Source organism: Ochlerotatus camptorhynchus, unplaced genomic scaffold (genome assembly GCF_037179485.1).
Source record: "Ochlerotatus camptorhynchus isolate MF236.1 unplaced genomic scaffold, CSIRO-AGI_Acam_v1.1 ptg000330l, whole genome shotgun sequence".
In the NCBI taxonomy this organism is placed as follows: Eukaryota; Metazoa; Arthropoda; class Insecta; order Diptera; family Culicidae; genus Ochlerotatus; species Ochlerotatus camptorhynchus.
This window is the reverse complement of record NW_027040818.1, coordinates 2,280,855-2,300,370: the sequence shown is the minus strand read 5'-3', so window position 1 is coordinate 2,300,370 and position 19,516 is coordinate 2,280,855. Positions and strand designations below refer to the sequence as shown.

The 19,516-nt window shown below is 40.0% G+C and overlaps 2 protein-coding genes across 2 annotated transcripts; one reads left to right on the top strand and one right to left on the bottom strand.

Annotated features, from left to right (window-relative positions):
- Positions 1-2,486: 2,486 nt before the first annotated feature.
- LOC135708568 (uncharacterized) lies at positions 2,487-3,601 on the top strand. The gene is made up of 5 exons (XM_065230669.1): positions 2,487-2,561; positions 2,630-2,671; positions 2,736-2,840; positions 3,140-3,416; positions 3,479-3,601. Exons 1-5 carry the CDS (start codon positions 2,505-2,507, stop codon positions 3,544-3,546), a joined length of 549 nt encoding a protein of 182 aa, XP_065086741.1. The 5' UTR covers positions 2,487-2,504; the 3' UTR covers positions 3,547-3,601.
- A 1,652-nt stretch (positions 3,602-5,253) lies between these two features.
- On the bottom strand, positions 5,254-19,122 carry LOC135708498 (uncharacterized). Its single transcript, XM_065230617.1, has 4 exons — positions 19,092-19,122; positions 5,891-6,467; positions 5,402-5,647; positions 5,254-5,317 (listed from the first exon to the last, which is right to left on the bottom strand). Exons 1-4 carry the CDS (start codon positions 19,120-19,122, stop codon positions 5,254-5,256), a joined length of 918 nt encoding a protein of 305 aa, XP_065086689.1.
- Positions 19,123-19,516: the final 394 nt, after the last annotated feature.

Sequence of the window (19,516 nt, the reverse complement as noted above, 5' to 3'; positions counted from 1 at the left end):
AAGAGAAGACAATACGGGGGCGAAAACGAATCACTTTTCTGTTAAATGCGAACCAGCTCGTCATTGGCTGATTTGAAATCTGTAAAATAAAGATAGAGATATATATAGATAGAGATAGAAATAGAGATAAAAGAGTAAGAAGCCAGTTGTCTCCTCTTCCTCTTAAACTGGGTTTAGACAGGGCAAGTCAATTGATCAAGTCAGTTGAATTCAATTGGCTTGAAAAGTTGAGCCTGATTCAACTTTTTTCAATTCAAGTGAGTTGATCAAGTCGGTTGAATTCAACTGACTTGATCAATTGACTTGCCCTGTCTAAACCCAGCTTTAGGGTTCTTCTTGCTTCAGTCTATGCGTGTCTCTATTCAAGGTCTCTGGGAGCTGCCTCCCTGGCGCCGGTAGCATTGGTACTTAGTACAAAAAACAAGATCCATGGAAACCAAATTCCTGCTTCAATCACTTTAAAGAGAAATTTCGAAACATTTTTTTTTGCTGATTTCCCAAGAAAGTATTTAATTTTTCTTAAAATGAAGGCTATAGCCTAAGTTTTCAAATAGCGAACGATTTTAGGGAGCTGATTTTTTAAATAGTTTATCCTGTGCCTTTACCCTCGAGGCCTAAGGAATACAATCCTATATTCCTTTCGATGTTCGTGGGAACTCGTGATCTCTGCTATATGTAGTCGAGTTATATGTTTTTGAAAATGTTCAGTATATGAATTTAATTTCTTTGTATTTTGTCTCTCTTTAATAGTTTTTATTTGTCTTGTCTCCCCGTCACGATGAGTCTCAGACGAATCTAGAACCGTACCACCGTTCATACTGGCGACAACGCTCTGATGAGACAACGAAACCCAACCTGGGGGCAACTTGACACCTCCAGTATATTGCCAATGTACCCCGACAATTTGGTGCTTGTGGTTCTGCAAACTCACAAGCTTAGAATTCAACTCATTTTTGCGTGCCCACCAATCTGGAACGAGCTTCCGACGTCATAATTAACGTTAGTGACATAAGAAGTTCAGTGATGCCAGCGAGAAATGTCGTTTTGATTTTCAGTCGTATGCACAATTCATAATCAGTTTATAAACTTTTTTTTTGTAGTCTCGTGTGTGTTTAAGCAGAACAGAACCAAAAGTTTAAACATTGATTTGTAAAACAAAAATATGTGAGTGTTATCGAATTAATCGAAACAAATGAGAATTTAACGAGGATAATATCGGTGATTTCGACGCTATTGCTATTATCGTCGATGATGAACAAAAGAGGATGGTTTTGCAGCGAGTAAGAGCGTACTTATCACAGTATACCCCCGCTAATCCGACAAATTTGATAAACTGACTGACAAGTCCATGCAAATCAATGTTACCAATGTAAAAAAAAAAGCTCCATAAGAGACCATGATGTCGGATTCAGGAGAGCCGGAGTGGGGAGATACTGTATACGCAGCTAGTACTGCAAAATGTACAATTTGAGGTACTAGCTTAAAAGAAGTGGTGAATGTTGTACGTCTTTCGAAGGCCTTAAATGCATTTAAGCTAAATATGTAATATATCATGCAATTTGACTAATTTTCAATTTCAGCAGTTTACTTACCCCGTAAGAGAAACACAGGAAAGCTAAACTTTTTTTACGGGCCCAGGACAAGCCTTCATTGCACAACTATGCTCAAAGCAATAATCTGAAAGATAATCAAATTCAAGAGCAAAAATAACTGAAGAAACCAAATTATTTTTATTGCCATTCGATGATATAAGAAGATGAAACTCGGTTCAATTTGTATGGATTTACTTCATTTCACCACGAAAATCATAAATTAACTCTTTTCACATGGCATTCTTGTTTGTTGTTTGGCATCCACACATGGTAAAACAAAAAGTTGGTTTTCCATAGACCGGGGACTTGACCAAACCCCACCCTCAAAGCTCCTCTCCTGATTCTATCCTTCAAAAATGTACCCTTCTAACCTTGGGTAAGTCGCGAGTATTCGGCATAGCTCCTTCTTGGCTTAGAATTAAGTGAATTTTGTTAAAAACAAAGAACAATGAATTATCGGCTCTGTAAAACGATTGAGCCTTCCAAATAAACAAACTGTGCCTGGTATCCACTTTCTTCATTCTTCAAAAAATGATCCAGCCATTACCCATTATAATTATGATCTGTATTTGCCATCGCCCACTTTTGATTGAGTCTCTCTGATCAAGACTCTCAAGATACACCGAGTATTGCACATTATGAATAACGATGCTCGAGATGCACACCTCAACCAAACGCACTGAAAACACGTGAACCTTCGGCGATGCTGGTAAATTGTCACCTCTATCTGGTATCTTAAATGGCCGTGCACTTCCGATATTTAATTGCTATTTACTCACTGGTGTGATTCCCACAATGATTCCATCAGCCACCCTGGAACTAACCATCCATATCATATAAAAAGTGCAACAGAGTGCACAGAGCATTGCATTCTACCCGTTGGTTCCAGTTCTAACACAACAGTGCAGCAGTATGAAACAGTTCAAATCCAGCCAGTTGCTGATCGTGGCGATGATGAGTGTCTTTGTGGTGAGTTTGTTTTTGTTTCAGCTGGTGTAGAGTACGAAATCTAACGACTACTTATTGTTATAAAATAGGACATTTCATCGGCCATGGATTGCAAGGAAGTTTTCCAAAGGGTATTGACCAACAGCTTTGAAGTGAGAATAATAGTTCTAGTCTTAAGGTGGTCTTATTTTCCAGAAAGAAGAAATCAAGGAATGCTGCACAGCGCCAGCGGTTCTGAAAATGGACGATTTTGATGAGTGCATGTCGAAGGCCGAAGGAAACCACCATGAAAAGTTTTTCGTAAGTCCTCAAACTACACACTTAGAAAAATTCTTGTAAATTTAGGTGCTCTGAGACTGACATATACGAGCATTAATTTTGACATAAAGTTGAGTCATAATAGACGCAAAATTCGGCTCAATCAAACGTAATTTTCGAGTAACGATCTTTTCAGTATCGGAGCACTTTATTTTACATGACATTTTTATTTACGTCTCATCCTTTGACATGGATTCCGCCTCGTGTAAAATTAGTTATTTCTAAGTGTGTAGTTGTAACTTACTTTGACTTATTTGAAAATCAAAAATGCCTTCTCGCAGTGCGGGTCCGAATGTATGCTCAAAGCTCAAGGCCTGATGAACGGTGATGATGTCGACATGGATGGGATCAAAAAGAACGCTGAGGGTCTGGAAGGAGACTGGAAGGAAACGGTTCTGCAAATAGTTGACACTTGTGGACAGAAGATCGACGCCATCAAAGCCGAAATGGAGCAACGTGGTGGTTCCAAGGGACAGTGCAGTGCGTCGGCAGGTATTCTCGTTATGTGTCTCGGAAATGGCTACATCCAGAGCTGCCCGGCCGAACATTTTCATGAATGTGAGTAACGGTGGAGATTCAGGAGGCGAAGTGGAATTTTTCAACGTGTTGTCATTTTTCAGCTGAGCTATGCAACAAGGTCAAGAGCGGAGAGTGTGATAAGAGACCCAAAGGAGGACATCATCATTAACGATCCATGTTTTTATTCAGTAAACGACCTACAGAGGATAAATGAACTGCGAGTGTATGACAAATAAAGATTTCTTGAGCATTGTAACTGAATTTTGTTTGATGTTTTAGTCCAAGCAACTTCAATGGTGGACGCAAACCAAAAATATAGATAGAGCTGGAATTAGGGCGTAACAGCTTTTGTAAACAATGACTCCTCTCGATGATTTCTCGGAAGTCATGGTTCTCCCTGGCAAATCAACATCACCATCGAGTAGAGGAAGACTTCTACTACCCGATGGATGTGTTGGTTTGTGTAGGCGTGCCTTGAATTTCGAGAAATCAACAAGAGAAGTCATTGTTTACAAAGACTGTTACCTCCTAATTCCAGCTCTATCTAGAAATATACTACATTGAACGTTAGTTGCATTTCCTGTCATCCTCTGCAGCGAATATCGCACCGAATGATATAAGTTGACCTAGCAGACGATGTAATGGATTTTTGTCTATTTCGTGTTCTGTCTGCAAGCTTTTTATTTGTGCCTCGATTCTCTCCAAGTCCCTTTCAGCAGAAAAAGCATACGAAGTCGAGTATGAGAGAAAATGAGCGCTTCTTATTCGCTTTTAGCCTATATAGATTTCGAAGCTTGGAGATGGCAGTGGAAAACCCAACGGTCTCAAAATCGCAACGTTCGTGGTTCGAGTTCCAGTCGGCAACCTTTTTGTTTTCATCGACATAATTCATTCCACTCACTAATACACTTCACATTTTTCTTTCTCCATTTTCTTGCATTTGACCGCAGCTCGGTATATCGCATTCTCTGAATAAGAAGCGCTCATTTCCTCCGTACTCGACTTCGTTTGCTTTTTTCTGCTGAACGGGAATTAGAGAGAATAGAGGCAAGTGTCTACGTCGTTCTAGAATGTTATAAATAAAAAGTTTGTTGGTATAGCCGAAAGCGTAGACATAACACGAAAGAAAAAAGACAAAAATCCATTACATCGTCCGAGAGGTTAACTTAAATCATTCGCTGCGGATGATGATAGGAAATGCAACTAACATTCAATGTAATACATTTTTGGTTTGCGTGTACAAAATCGACAAAAACCAACTTTCATGGCTGCTCAAGTAGACTGAACTATTGAGATGAATTTAATTATTAAAAATATCATCGATCAATTTTACGAAAAAAATTGATATTGATATATCTGAAAAACCTGAAAGCCTTGAAGCATTATTTTCAGAAAAAAAAAGTTCCTTCAGCCCACCATCAAAGAGCTTCAAGATGAGAGGACATATATATATACATGTCATCCAGACTTAAGTTTTAAAAAAACACTAGTTAACCTTACTGAGGTCTAAAACCAACTGAACTGATTTATTGAATTATATTATAACCAAACCTACCGACGCCCTATCAATTAGCTGAGTAAGATAAATTTAAAGAGGGAACGTGGTCGCCGTGTTGCTGTTGCAAAGACGACAAAACTGCTGAGGTGTCTTCCGTCGTTGGCGGGTCCAAGGGTTGGTGACATCGTTAGTTGGTGGTGAAACTGCTGAGGTGTCTTCGATCGTTGGCAGGTCCAAGGGTTGGTGACATCGTTGGCTGCCGGATGACCATTTGCTGATGTAGGAATATGCCTTGCTTTGTACTGAGCTACCTTTGTGTTGCTGGGGAAGAATTGCTGATGTTTGGACTTGGGTGCGGGTTAGTGATCGTGCTGACTGCTATGCCGATTGCTGAGTCTTAGTCGTCGTCATCGGCGTTGTTGTTGTTGTTGTTGTTGTTGTTGTTGGTATGGATGATGACAATGATGACGATAATAGAGATGTACCAATAAAGTGATTGGTTGCTGTTGTTGCTAATGGTATGGATGACGGTGATGATGATAATAGAGATGCACCGATGAAGCGGTTGGTTGTGGTCCAAGAGGGTTCGTTCTTAACTACTCCCCCTTTTGAAGACGAATCGTCCCGATTCACTGAGATACTTCTGGTTTCGAGCGATCCTAATGGTTTAGACTCCTTGGATGTTCCAATGTGAAGAGAAATTTGTTTGCGTCTCCTTGGTATCCAGAAAAGGCCTGTAACGATACTTAAAAGGATACAGATTGTCGACATACTTAGGCTGTGAACCATTTGCCGAGTTAAATTTAACTCATGGTTAAAAGTGACATTTCGAAAGTTATTTTCTATGTTCGAAAATCCCCGTGCTGTCGATCGACCGGTTTTCAACCTACGGTTGTCAAAATTTAACTTCTTGTTTGTCAGAAATAACCATGCTCGGATAGCAGGGTTCATCGATAACTTTCCATCTGTCAAATTTTAACCAAAAGTTAAAATAATCCACCAAATGGTTCAGAGCCTTAATGATGTGTATGTCCGTATGTTGTGTTCCTTTGTCAATGTTTCGATGTAGTGCATGTTTCTTACGTGGATTTCATCGATGTTACGAACTTCCAGGGTCTTTTCGTTAATGTGCAAACCGTCCAGAGGCATTACAAATGTCGGTTCTGACTTATAGGCTTCGACGTTGTTGTATCTGGTGCCATTTATAAAGATGCTGCAGTTGTGAAACTCGATCAAATATGTACCGGATATGTTTCGTTTGGTGAGTCCACAATTTGAATCTACTTCGATGTCCTGAGTGTTTGTAGTTACGATATGATTGTCCGTGATTCTTCTTATCTCCGTAGGCTGAAGGCATTTTACGAAAGTACAATTTCCTGATAGTCCTTTCAGCAAATTTGAGTAGCATGAGTCTTCGGTTGCATCTATGAGGTTGTTAATGTTACACAGTCTCGTCTTCTCGATGTTTAGGCATTTCTCCTTGATGAAGTACGTCTTGTTACCATTATGCAAAGCAACACTGGCTAGTGGATTCAAAATTTTATCTGATATTGGAAGAGGTTCTAGTAAAAATTCGGTATACGTAGAGTTTTCTAATCATGGAATTGAAACTATAAATATTAGAGTTGGTTGGAAATGCTAACATGAAGCTTTAGTGTGATGATTTATTAGCTAGAGAATGATCTTTAGAAGAGTGTAGGTGGATAGTTCCGTTAGAGTACGGCAGTATGAAAATTGAATAGAAGTTGAAAATGAGCGAAGGGCCATTAAAGCGACAGTTTACAAGATAGACGCACATTTTTGCCTAGCCCGTACGATGTACGCGGGGACTTGAAGTATGTCTCCAAGTCCACAGGCAAAAATGTGCGTCCCTCTTGTTGCTCATAAACTGACTGCGGCTGTGGAATAGTTCTAGCGACGTTTTCATCACTACCTAAAGCCCCACGTCGCGAGAGCATTTCCAGTCGATGGTGTGTTATAATGCAGTTCTTCTTTACCCAACTATTGTGTTGCTCCTCTCGTCATGACCAACGTGATCATCTCAGAGAGAAAGCAGTAGGGTGGTTGTTGCGTGCTGTACCATCATCAGCATTGTTGACGGCTACTCCCGCCTTGAGTTGTTACATTCGACGTGGGGCTTTAGGTAGTGATGAAAACGTCGCTAGAACTATTCCACAGCCGCAGTCAGTTTATGAGCAACAAGAGGGACGCACATTTTTGCACTGATTCAAACAGATTTTCAAGATGGGTCTTCAGGTTATCTAAGTTGTAATTGATCTTTATAATTTCCCTGAAAATTTTAAAATTTTTGTTGATTTCGTTGTCTAACCTTGCTGATACAATATTTTTTGAAATAAGGTTTTATTGTTTGTTCAACCGGTTAATTAAGAAGTTAATTCGATTTTGTAATAGTAAGTTAATTTTAAGTAGCTCATTATTTTCGTTAGTGAGGATTTTATTATTAATTTGTAAATCAGAAATGCTTTTTGAAATTTCTTCGAAATCATTATGGTCCATATTCCCGGTTATTTCTTTTATTCCTGTCCCTAGCAAATTTAATAGTTCTCTCTTTCTTCGTTGCTTTGGTCGAAGACTGTTAAAGATGCTATAAACAGATTCATATTTTGTTTCTAGTATTTCAAACATGTCCGTAAAATTTGGAAAGTGTCGTATTCCTTGAATATTCGTGAGCAGTTTCCTAAAAATAGGCTCGTAATTATCCAATTCTATGATGTGAAAAAGCTAATGACTGCCTAGTTTTATAAAACTGCTGCCTGTGTCTATGGTGAGAAGGCCAGGGTTTTGTTAAAGGTTCTGGATATGGATGGATTGTGGATGCGATAGTTGGATATACAGGAACGCAATGATTGTGGTTAAGAATATCCGAATTGGTATCATCTAAAAAAACAAAATAGAGAGAGAGTTAGAATTTTGCAAAACTATTTCCGGATACGGCGAAGTTTTTCTTTGTGTAATCGTCGTTTTTTTGTATCTCTGTATGTGCGTCTTCTGTTATATTTGACTTGTATTTGCTGAAAACGGTCTTTAGTTTTAGATTTAATTCCTTGAATTTTATTGTATACCATTTCGTCGCGTTGTAGAGTCGGTGGTTTTTCTCTACTGCTGTTGTGGTACTTGTTTTGTTGGTTCTGTGTTTCCTTGAGTTTTAGTGCGGCTTCATCGTATTATTTGTTCCTTAGCTGGATCATGTTATCTTTATTCAGAGGTCGCTCTTCTCCAGTTTTGATTCCGTAAAAGATTTCGCGGGGTTTAAGGTTGGTAGCTGTATAGATACTATTATTATAAAGAGTATTACATTTTTCTTTGTTTGATAATTCTCCGTATTTATGTTTGTTGGAATTGAAAATTTCAGTTATGGTGGAATGGAATCTTTCTACTATTCCATTCATTTGGCTATGGTTTGAAGGGGTAAAATACTGCTGTATATTCAAATTTGAAAGCAATCCTTTGCAATACTTTGAAATTCTTCATTTTTTTAAGATATCTTCGAGCATGAGACTAAGTCAAACTTCAATAAAATCACTTTGAATAGTCAACATTTGGTCAAAAAGTTGGTAGATAACACATTAAGCTTTGCTATGAAAGTTGTCACAGCAGTTTTCGTTGTTTCAGTCTCGAGATACAAATATTATAAGCCGTAAATTACCTCAAAAACATAAAATTAACTTGAAGCACCTCTAAATCATCACCGATTTTGCTTTTCTTCTTTTTACACCAATCCTAGATACATATTTCAAAAGGTCATATCTGCAATGATTGATTCTCTTCATCGACTTTCTCTTTCATTAATAACTCAGCTGCAAAACCTTTTCCTGTCGAATTTGGCGTTTTGGACGCTAGATAAGAACCTCCTATGTGGCTAAATAGCGCGAAATCTGTTTGCATAGCAGTGGTTATCAAAAGAGAAAGTCGATGAAGAGAATCGATCAAAATCCTCTTCACATTCAGACTCGTAATCATTCTGAAACTTTTTAACACCGTCACATCCATTCCCTGATCTATTCCCAACTATTTTTTTTCTATCCCTGGTCTATTTTCGTCAACACGACACACTCAAAAAATCACATCAATTGTGTTTTCCCCGAAAATCCCAAGTAATTACTAGACTGAAAATATACTTCCAAATGAGTGTCGTTCCCCCTGCCGAGGACATAAACATATTATCATGTGATTACAATAAGTTAGTTTTTCTAAGTGTAATACCATCTTAATAAAAATGTATAGTGATATTTCAGAAGATGCAGAATAACATCTCAAGAAACTTCTTTGAAGACACCCCAACGCTAAAACATCGGGAGTTAAAATCAACGAACAGTGGGCAAGGGAAAAGAAATAATAACGTTCTGGGATTGCATCCAATTGAGTGAAGTTTCTTGGATTAGTTAGGACTACATCCACTAAATAAAAAATAGTTCAAGTTTTGGCCGCAAAGATGGTGCAGTGATACAAACTTTTTATTTCACAAGATAGAGGTTTGCTGTACTGGGAAAAGATGTAGAACGTAAAATTTAAGCAAAACTTGCTGAAGAACTAAAAGCTGTTCGTTTTCAAACAATTGCGGTATACGAAGTTTTATAAAATTTTTATCTGGAATTCAAGCTTTGGTATCATATTTTGAAAATTCGAATTCGTAGGGCAAAGTGCAGATAACCTTAACCATTTGTTTTGTATCAAATAGAGCTGTAAGAGAAGTGTAGTATCACAAACAGGTTTTCAACGTGCAACGGAAAGCATTAACTTTCACCTTAACATTAATGATCAAGGAATCAAAAATATCTCCAAATGACAAAATGACAAGCGATCAACGAACCGAATAACACTATGTCAGAAGTGGAAAGCAATAATGATACAATCTTCTTCGTTCTTTTTCATGACAAGCAGCCCATGCGACACAACTCACTCGGGGCGGTAGAAGGAAACGAGCAAATTGTTGGCAAGCTGCTTCACGAAGTAAACCCGAAGATGATACACGTGTGTTTATGGGAATTTTTTTGTTATGTCTTTTCTCGATTCATACGTGTATATTGCAACAAAGCAGGCAAGCAATACATCATTATCCTTCTACTACGCGGATCGAGCTATGTTACAGAGCGAGTTTGTCATGGTAGTCGTAGCAACCGTTTTGTCTGTATCGTTGGTTGCTTGATGTGTTTGAATTCGCTGTTCATGATACAACATGTGGTCCCAACACATATACCCCTTTATTTCGACATTTATTTCTGTATATCAAAATTTAACTCTCAGATAATAAGGCAGGAACAAATCACAAGTTTTTCTTTTGTCACTCGATGCTCGCACCAGTCGAGGGGGAGGGGAGAATAAAAAATAAACCAAAAAACAATAAAACATTTTAAATTCGTTTTACATTACAACGCATTCGAAACTCATATGTCATTAGCCAAATACATCCGTAGACCATAGGTCCACCGTTGTATAATTGGCAATGCACCCATGTACTGAATGGGAATTGTGGGTTCGAATCCCACCGGTGCCCTTAGATTTTTTCGCAAATTTTCTCACACGCACGTCTCTTGCCGATGATATGTGCTAACCTCTCAGTATCTTCTAACTGTCGCATATAACAAATAAAAATTGACTTTCAGTCGCTAACCTAAATCGAGGATTACATCTAAACCATATATTTCAAACGCTAACATTTTTTCTCAGCCTTCGCATTAGCTTTATACTTCTGTTGACTTTATTATATGTAATACTCGGGTTATCAACAAGACATTTTTTTTTTTATAATTACTTTATTTGTACAGGCTCAATCGAATAAACTTTACAGAGCCGAGTTATCCTTTGCGTTATACATTATTACTGTCTTAAATTTAAAGTTAAAGGAACTGGACCGAGTACTCGCGGTTGTCTCGAGGTTAGTGGAGATTTACAATTTTTTGGATGGGAAAAGGGAAGAAGGAGGTTTGAAATGTGGTTTACGATACAACTATTTAATTAATCCTAAAGCATGAAATTATTTCTATTCATCTTGAAAACAAACATTGAAAAAAAAACCCACACGTACAAAATACAAACTAAACACAAGGTTAATCAAACTTACAATCTAAGGTTAATATCCTTAAAGTAAACATATATGAGTTTCATAAACTCCAGATCGCGTCTAGCCAAAATATCCCGAACTGGAACATTAGGTTGTCTACCTCGAGCCCGAAGGGAATCATAAAAATGTGATCTGACTCCACGATACTCCACACAAGACCAAAGGATGTGATCAGCGTCCTGGTAACCTTGTCCACATTCACAGAGATTGCTGTCTCCCAACCCCACACGGAACAAGTGAGCGTTTAGACAATAGTGATTGGACATGAGACGAGACATCACGCGTATGAAGTCTCGACTCAAGTCCAACCCTTTGAACCATGCAAACTTCGACACCTTAGGGATAATTGAATGTAGCCATCGTCCCAAGCTCCCTTCACTCCATTGATGTTGCCAGCTAACGAGCGACTGCTGACGATAAATAGAAAAAAATTCACTATAGGCGATCTGTCGATCATAAATGTCGCCTTCCATAGCGCCCACCTTCGCAAGTGAATCCGCCTTCTCATTGCCCAAAATTGAGCAATGCTAAGGGACCCACGCGAAGGTGATGATGAAAGAGCGCACGGATAAAGTACTAAGCAGTTCTCGTATTTTCAAGAGAAAATACGAGAAGTGCTTTACCGGCCTAATGGAACGGATAGCCTCGACAGAACTGAGACTATCCGTAAAAATAAAGTAGTGGTCTGGAAGAAGTGAAGCAATAGTTTCCAAAGTGTAGTGAATTGCTGCCAGTTCAGCCACATACACAGAACAAGGAGCTTCAAGTCTTCGAGAGGCGCTATGAAATTCATTAAATACACCAAAACCAGCGGACTCCTCTATTAGAGATCCATCTGTGAAAAACGTTCTTGCAGAATCAACATGGCCAAACTTTGCAGCGTATAATGACGGAGCAATCATAGAACGATGATGCTCTGGAATTCCGCGGATTTCCTGCGTCATAGATAAATCAAAATTCACTGAATTGCCGAAATCGGAGAAGACTACACGATTGGGAATATTTCTTGAAGGGCTGACATCCTGTGTTAAATATAGGTAGTACAAAGTCATAAAACATGTTTGAGGATTTAGCTCCAGAAGCTTCTCAAAATTTTCGATCACCAGTGGGTTCATTACTTCGCAACGGGTGAGGAGCCTCAGAGATAACTCTGAAAAACGGACGGATAGTGGCAACATGCCCGCCAGCACTTCGAGACTCATAGTATGAGTCGAGTGCATGCATCCTAACGCGATACGAAGACAACGATACTGGATCCGTTCCAGCTTGATGATGTGCGTTTTAGCTGCCGACTGGAAGCAAAAACTACCGTACTCTAAAACCGATAAAATCGTTGTCCGGTACAACGTCAGAAGATCTTGTGGATGGGCTCCCCACCACGTTCCGGTAATTGATCGAAGGAAATTGATCCTTAGTTGGCATTTTCGTCTCAGATACTCAATGTGGGATCTCCAGGTGCATTTGGAATCGAACCAGACCCCGAGATATTTAAAAGACATGGAATGAGTGATCGGTCGGAGTGATCGGAGCAGGGTTGAAAAAATCATGAAAAAATCACCAGCATTCACTATGAAATGAATTTTTCATCCATAGTGAACTTTGATGAATTTTAGTGATTTTTTCAGCCCTGGATCGGAGTGATCGGAAAGCAACGCGAGACAGTCGTTCGTTCCCTTACCCCTACGGAAACCAAATTGAGTATCTGAAAGAAGGTGGTTCGTCTCAACCCATTTGTCGAGGCGAAAAAGGATCATTTTCTCCATCAATTTCCGAATACACGACAGCATCGCGATGGGCCGATACGAATTGTGATCCGACGCGGGTTTATCAGGCTTTTTAATGGCTATCACCCTTACTCGTCTCCAATCGTCGGGAACAATATTGAGCTCCAAGAACTGATTGTACAAGTTCAACATGCGCCTCTTAGCGACGTCTGGGAGGTTTTTCAGCAAGTTGAACTTGATTCTATCAGATCCCGGGGCAGAATTGCCACACGAAAGGAGAGCGAGTGAAAGTTCGACCATTGAAAAAGGGTGACTGATTTCGTCTACCGAATTCGCGGTTTCGCGAGGAATCAACTGCGACGGCACGGAATCCGGACACACTTTTCGCGCGAATTTAAGAATCCATTGATCCGAGCATTCCTCGCTTTCGTTGTTAGTAGACCGGTTACGCATTCTTCGCGCCGTACTCCAAAGCGTATTCATAGACGTTTCGCGCGACAATCCGTCTACAAACTGCCGCCAGTAACCCCGTTTTTTGGCCTTGATGAGGCTCTTGAGTTCGCGTTCAAGAGATGTGTATGCGTCGAAATGCTCGCGTGTTCCGCGTTTCCGAAAAAGTTTAAACGCGTCGGACTTTTTACGGTAAACCTCCGTGCATTGTTGATCCCACCAGAGCGATGGTGTTTTCTTACGAATAGACGATCGCGGCACCGGTCGTGTTTGAGCTTGAAGTGCGCTGTCGACGATGAGATTAGAGAGGAAATTATATTCCTCCAACGGCGGAAGCTCTTCCACTGACGATACTGTATCGTCTATCGCGGATTGGAACTTAGTCCAATCGATGTTACGGGTTAGATCATACGCGACGTTAACGGATTCTGACGAGTTGAACCCACTGGCAATCGAAATTTTGATCGGCAGATGATCACTACCGTGCGGATCCTGGATTACATGCCAAGTGCAATCCAACGATAGTGAATTGGAGCAAAAGGTGAGGTCTAATCTGCTACCATTCGAGGAAAGACCAGCCAAACGTGTTACTTCTCCATTGTTAAGTATTGTCATGTTGAAGTTGTCGCAGAGATCATAAATCAAAGTAGAACGGTTATCATCGTACAGCTCCCCCCAGCCTGTACCGTGGGAGTTAAAATCTCCCATGATCAACCATGGAGCGGGAAGTACCGCACATATGTCGAAAAGTTGTTTGCGATTAACAGAAACTCTAGGAGCAATATATACAGAAGCAATACAAAGGCTCTTACCTTTAATGGTAGCCTGACATGCGACAACTTCAATACCGGGGAATTCGGGAAGATTCACTCTATAGAAGGAATGGCACTTTTTGATCCCCAAAAGTACCCCTCCTCCACGTGAATCCTCACGATCCAATCGAATAATGTTAAAATCAAAAAAAGGGAGATCAATTTCTGAAGAGAGCCATGTTTCACAGAGGGCAAATGCATCGCAATTATTGTTATGGACTAAATACTTGAACGAATCTAATTTCGGAATAAGACTTCGACAATTCCACTGTAGAACAGTGATCAAATCCCCGACCTCGTTTGGAAAATTATCCATCGAAGGAGATGATAGCTGCAAGAAGGGGCCATTTTGAAGTCAATTGCTTCAAGAAGGATTTCACAGTCGGAAGCAATGTGAGGACAATGCTTTTCAGAGGATCAGAAATGTTGAGGTATTTGAGAATACCGTCCACAATGTCATCAAATGAGAACAGCCCAGATGAAGAAGGGGTTTCTGTTCTTAAAATTGGGGCATCAGGGGTTTTGGATGTCCCCGGAAGAGGTGGAAAATCCTGGGTATAATCAGTTCTGCGGAATCCAGGAGGAGTAGAAGTCTCCTTTTTTCCACCACTCCTTGATTTGGGCAAGCTGATTTGGGGTTCTTGATCTGCAACTTTCCGCGAACGGATGCGTTTTCGTTTCCGGGCAGAACCTTCCGGAAAACTGAAAGAAACTCCCTCCTCAGCCAAGTCAGAGCCAGACTCGTCATCTGACAAAAGAGCGAAGGGATTTGTTTCGTTGGTCGATGGCTTGGCTGTCTTAAGCATTTCTGCAAAAGACCGCCTGGAACGTTCCTTAAGGGAGCGTTTCATTTTGTCCCCGAGCTGTTTGTACGCCGGGCACGACGAGAGAGCATGAGGAGGAGTTCCATTGCAGTACACGCATTTTGGTGCAGTAGCTGCGCAGGCGCCATCCTCATGCTTCTCCCCGCATGTGGAGCAGCGTGCCTTGTTGCCGCAGTGGGAGGCCGTATGTCCCAACCGCTTACAATTCTGGCAGTTCATGACCCGAGGTACAAACAACCGCACAGGAAGACGAAGTTTTCCCAGCTCGATGTATTGAGGAAGGGCAGATCCAGAAAAGGTCACCCGAAACGAGTCTGTGGGGGTAAAACTCCTTTTACCCTCGCTGAGCGATACTGACTTCATTCTATCAACGGCCAGTATCTTTACCGGAGGAAGCAAGGGGTTCTTAAATCGGCCAACCGCTTGCTTCTCCAGTATCTCGGAGTTCAGGCTCGCCTCAGTGACCACGCCTTCGATCTCCACATCAGAGGCTGGAATGTACACCCTATATTCCAGTGTGAAAAACTGGGAAACAGCAATGTCATTGGCCTGTTTCAGGTTAGCGACGGTCACACGAAGTTTGTTGTGCCTAACCTTCGTTATTTCGGTCACGGCAGAGAATCGCTTTGTCAGATCATCAGATATCTGAACAAGGTTTGTTTTTGGGCTGAAAATAGACAACCCATGGGCCAGTCGAGTCATTCGGGTAGGCCCGCAATCTGGTGCTTTTCTCATCCTGCCCATTGACAGACTGAGACGACGAACCAGGGATGACATCATCATTATTCTTAGATGAATGGTCATCCATGTCGTCTTCTGACAAAACATCCATTTTGTTCAACTAGTGGGAGCGCAAAACGCTCTCCCTCTGAACGCACAGACACAATACACAGAAAACACTACAAACACAGAAATACAAAATGAAAATTTAACTAATGGGGGAGGAAAAGAATCAAGAAAAAAACAAAAACTTATCTGATAATCCTATACTACTACCACCGAGCGTTATATGTGTAGGCGTTTACACAGATGGCTGGAAGAGACGCGCTGCGTGGATGACCTTCGTTGTGGTGCACTTGATCGAGGCTCGGTACTCAGCGCACACAGGCGCACGATGATTGATGAACGATGTAGATGTAGAAACGGGTGCTCACACTCGATGATGATGATACGTAAGCGGGTATGCGTGAGCGCGTATGCGTGACCACGCAACGATGATGCCCAAATTGTTTTTGCGAATTACCAATAGCACGGATTAATCGTTCCGAAAATGACACTTTCTACTACAAAAAACTCACTTTTCGATCAATTTACCGGGAACTATGCCAGGAGTCACTTAGTGAGAAAAAACTGATAATTTATATCAAGCGAATACCGAGAAAACTTCCAAAACAACGGAGCGCGAAACAAGTCGACCGTACTTCTTGCTAGGACGCAGTGAGATGTGAATATTAGTATTGACAACACAGGTGATGTAAAGGTCATATCTGTAATGATTGATTCTCTTGATCGACTTTCTCTTTAATTAATAACTCAGCTGCAAAACCTTTTCCTGTCGTATTTGCCGTTTTGGACGCTAGATAAGAACCTCCTTTATCAAACTATATGGCTAAATTAGCGCGAAATCTGTTTGCATGGCAGTGGTTATCAAAAGAGAAAGTCGATGAAGAGAATCGATCAAATCAGATAGGAGCATTTGAAATGTTCATCGAAAATCCTCTTCACATTCAGACTCGTAATCATTCTGAAACTTTTTAACACCCTTCACATCACATCCATTCCCTGATCTATTCCCAACTATTTTTTTCTATCCCTGGTCTATTTTCGTCAACACGACACACTCAAAAAATTACATCAATTGTGTTTTCCCCGAAAATCCCAAGTCATTACTAGACTGAAAATATACTTCCAAATGAGTGTCGTTCCCCCTGCCGAGGACATAAACATATTATCATGTGATTACAATAAGTTAGTTTTTCTAAGTTTAATACCATCTTAATAAAAAATGTATAGTGATATTTCAGAAGATGCAGAATAACATCTCAAGCAACTTCTTTGAAGACACCTCAACATCGGGAGTTAAAATCAACGAACAGTGGGTCAGTCCGCATCGTGCTCTCTTGCCGTGCGGATCTATTTGCTTTTTGCTGAAGGAAGTGTTACTACTACCTAAAGCTACAACAAATTTAAACAGCACTTTTCAGTGCTCAACCTGTAAAATTTCTACCTTTTTCAACTCTTATTCCTCTTCGATCCTTGTTCGGACCCTAGCCGAGGTAATCCTTCTTGGATATCGATTTGGAAAATTCCTCTTCGATCCTTCAGATTCTTATAGTAATCTGTTTGGAAGTCGATTTGGATAATAATTTACTGCCGCCATGGCGCCTAAACGCAAAAGAAAGGGGCAAACTCTTGACCCCCCTTCTGATGAAATTAATTTGAGTAATCAATTTGATTTGCTCACGGATGATGAGAATAATCCATCATCCAAGAAAAATTCTAGTAAACTTTCCCGACTTAATGCCAAGAAGGAAAAGATTCCCCCTATTGTGATAACAACTTCCGATTTCCATGCTCTTCGCATGGAACTTTTGAATTTCGTGAAAGTTAAGTTTTCACTACAAATTGGACGTCGGAGTGAATGCCGTGTTTTGGCTGAAACCTTGGACGGATTTAAATGTCTTCTCAAGTATCTTACTGAGAAGCAGCATAAATTTTTTACTTACGACACCAAAACTGAACGTGTGTTCAAGGTTGTCATGAAAGGACTGCCCAGTGGTGAACTGGCAAAATTACTTGGAGTTGTGCCACTCCAAGTAATCAAAATGAAAATGAAATCCCGTCCTGGCGATTCACGCAACGGGATTTCTAATGATTTTTATTTAGTTCACTTCAAGTCTAGTGAACTAAACAACCTTAAGGCCTTAGAAAAAGCTAGCCTTATGCGCCATGTCCGAGTGAAGTGGGAACACTTCAGAAATACTGGAGGAAATTTCCAAAACCTCACTCAGTGCCGTAAGTGCCAGGGATGGGGTCACGGAACTAAAAATTGCTACATGCCAGCTAAATGCATGAATTGTGGTGATTCCTCTCACGCAAAGGACGACTGTCTTATGAAGGAAGATCCTAAGAAATTGGTGAAAACCACAAATCCAAATTTTTTTAATGTAAGACTCGCAAAGCGATCCTACAATCTCGTTCTAACCGACAGGTAGGAAACGCTCCACGTTTCCGACCAGGTACAAATTCCTCTGCTGTTAACAACGGTCAGCGAGGAACAAATTCTACATTCGTACCCGTAGGTACAAATATCACCTCTGCTTCAAATGTTTCATCTGTACCTACTCCCCTCGCTGCTAACAATGTTCAGCGAGTTAATGGAGCTACCTATGCTGCTATTGCACCGGGTAGAAATCAAAATACTAACCAACGTAATTCTAACGGAGATTTTGACAATTTTGACTTTAAGCATTGAAGCATTACTGCCCCTAAAATGGAATTTTTACAGAAATCATTAATTGACATGATTTCTGATATGCTTAAATCTAACTCCATGTTTGATGCTATTCAAACTGGAGTAAAATTTGCAAATAATATTGTCATGACTTTAAAATTCAGTAATGGATTTTAAAGCATTAAATATTTTAAATTGGAATGCTCGATCTCTTAAAGATAATGAAAACGAGCTATTTAACTTTTTGAGAGTTCATCACGTGCATATTGCCGTTATAACTGAAACGTTCCTTAAACCTGACTTAAGAAGGACTCAAATTATTTAATTTATAGAAATGATCGTCTTGATGGACCCTGTGGTGGCGTTGCCATCATTGTTCATAGTCGAATCAAACATAACATTCTTTCTTCATTTGAAACCAAAGTTTTTGAAACTTTGGGAGTTTCGATTGAAATAAAATTTGGACAACTTACGTTTATAGCTGCCTATTTGCCATTCCAATGCGTAGGCCAGCAAAAGAATTTTCTCAAGGGTGACCTTCAGAAACTTACCCGTCATAGGTCTAAATTTTACATTATTGGTGATTTTAATGCAAAACACCGCTCATGGAATAATGCTCAAAGCAATTCCAATGGTAATATTTTGTTTGATGATTTTTCGGCAGGTTATTACACTATTCAATATCCAAACAGCCCAACATGCTTTTCTTCAGCACGAAATCCCTCAACTATTGATTTGGTCTTAACTGATTCATGTCAACTTTGTAGCCAATTGGTTACCCATGCTGACTTCGGTTCTGATCACCTTCCAGTGACTTTTGAAATATCCCAAGAAATAATGTGTAATCCCAACAGCTCTACTTTCAATTACCGTAGAGCTGATTGAGAGCAATATCGAACATTTATGGAATATAACTTCGATCCAAACATTCCTTTGCAAACCAAAGATGAAATTAATTATGCTCTTGAATCTCTGACTACTTCTATAGTTGAAGCAAGAGCTGCCTCAGTACCAAAATGCGAGGTTAAATTCAATTCAGTTATAATAGACGACGATCTTCAGCTATTGATCCGTCTTAAGAATGTCCGTAGGAGACAATATCAAAGAACACGCGATCATGCCATGAAAGTTATCTGGCGGGATTTGCAAAAACAAATTAAAAAGCGATTCTCTGCCCTGAGGAACAGAACTTTTGAAAATAATGTTTCTAAATTAGACCCGAGTTCCAAACCCTTTTGGAAACTCACAAAAATTTTGAAAAAAACCTCAAAAACCTATTCCAGCGCTTAAAGAAG

What these genes read in the sequence shown, in the direction of transcription:
- LOC135708498 (XM_065230617.1), bottom strand. Translation starts at nt 19,122, where the DNA reads ATGTTCGATATTGCTCTCAATCAGCTCTACG. An exon ending in TGCTCTCAATCAGCTCTACG is followed by an intron (nt 6,468 to 19,091) that starts GTAATTGAAAGT and finishes TTCCATGATTAG; the next exon opens with AAAACTCTACGTATACCGAA. An exon ending in CGGACATACACATCATTAAG is followed by an intron (nt 5,648 to 5,890) that starts GCTCTGAACCAT and finishes TCACAGCCTAAG; the next exon opens with TATGTCGACAATCTGTATCC.
- LOC135708568 (XM_065230669.1), top strand. Translation starts at nt 2,505, where the DNA reads ATGAAACAGTTCAAATCCAGCCAGTTGCTGATCGTGGCGATGATGAGT. An exon ending in ACCACCATGAAAAGTTTTTC is followed by an intron (nt 2,841 to 3,139) that starts GTAAGTCCTCAA and finishes GCCTTCTCGCAG; the next exon opens with TGCGGGTCCGAATGTATGCT. An exon ending in GGCCGAACATTTTCATGAAT is followed by an intron (nt 3,417 to 3,478) that starts GTGAGTAACGGT and finishes GTCATTTTTCAG; the next exon opens with CTGAGCTATGCAACAAGGTC.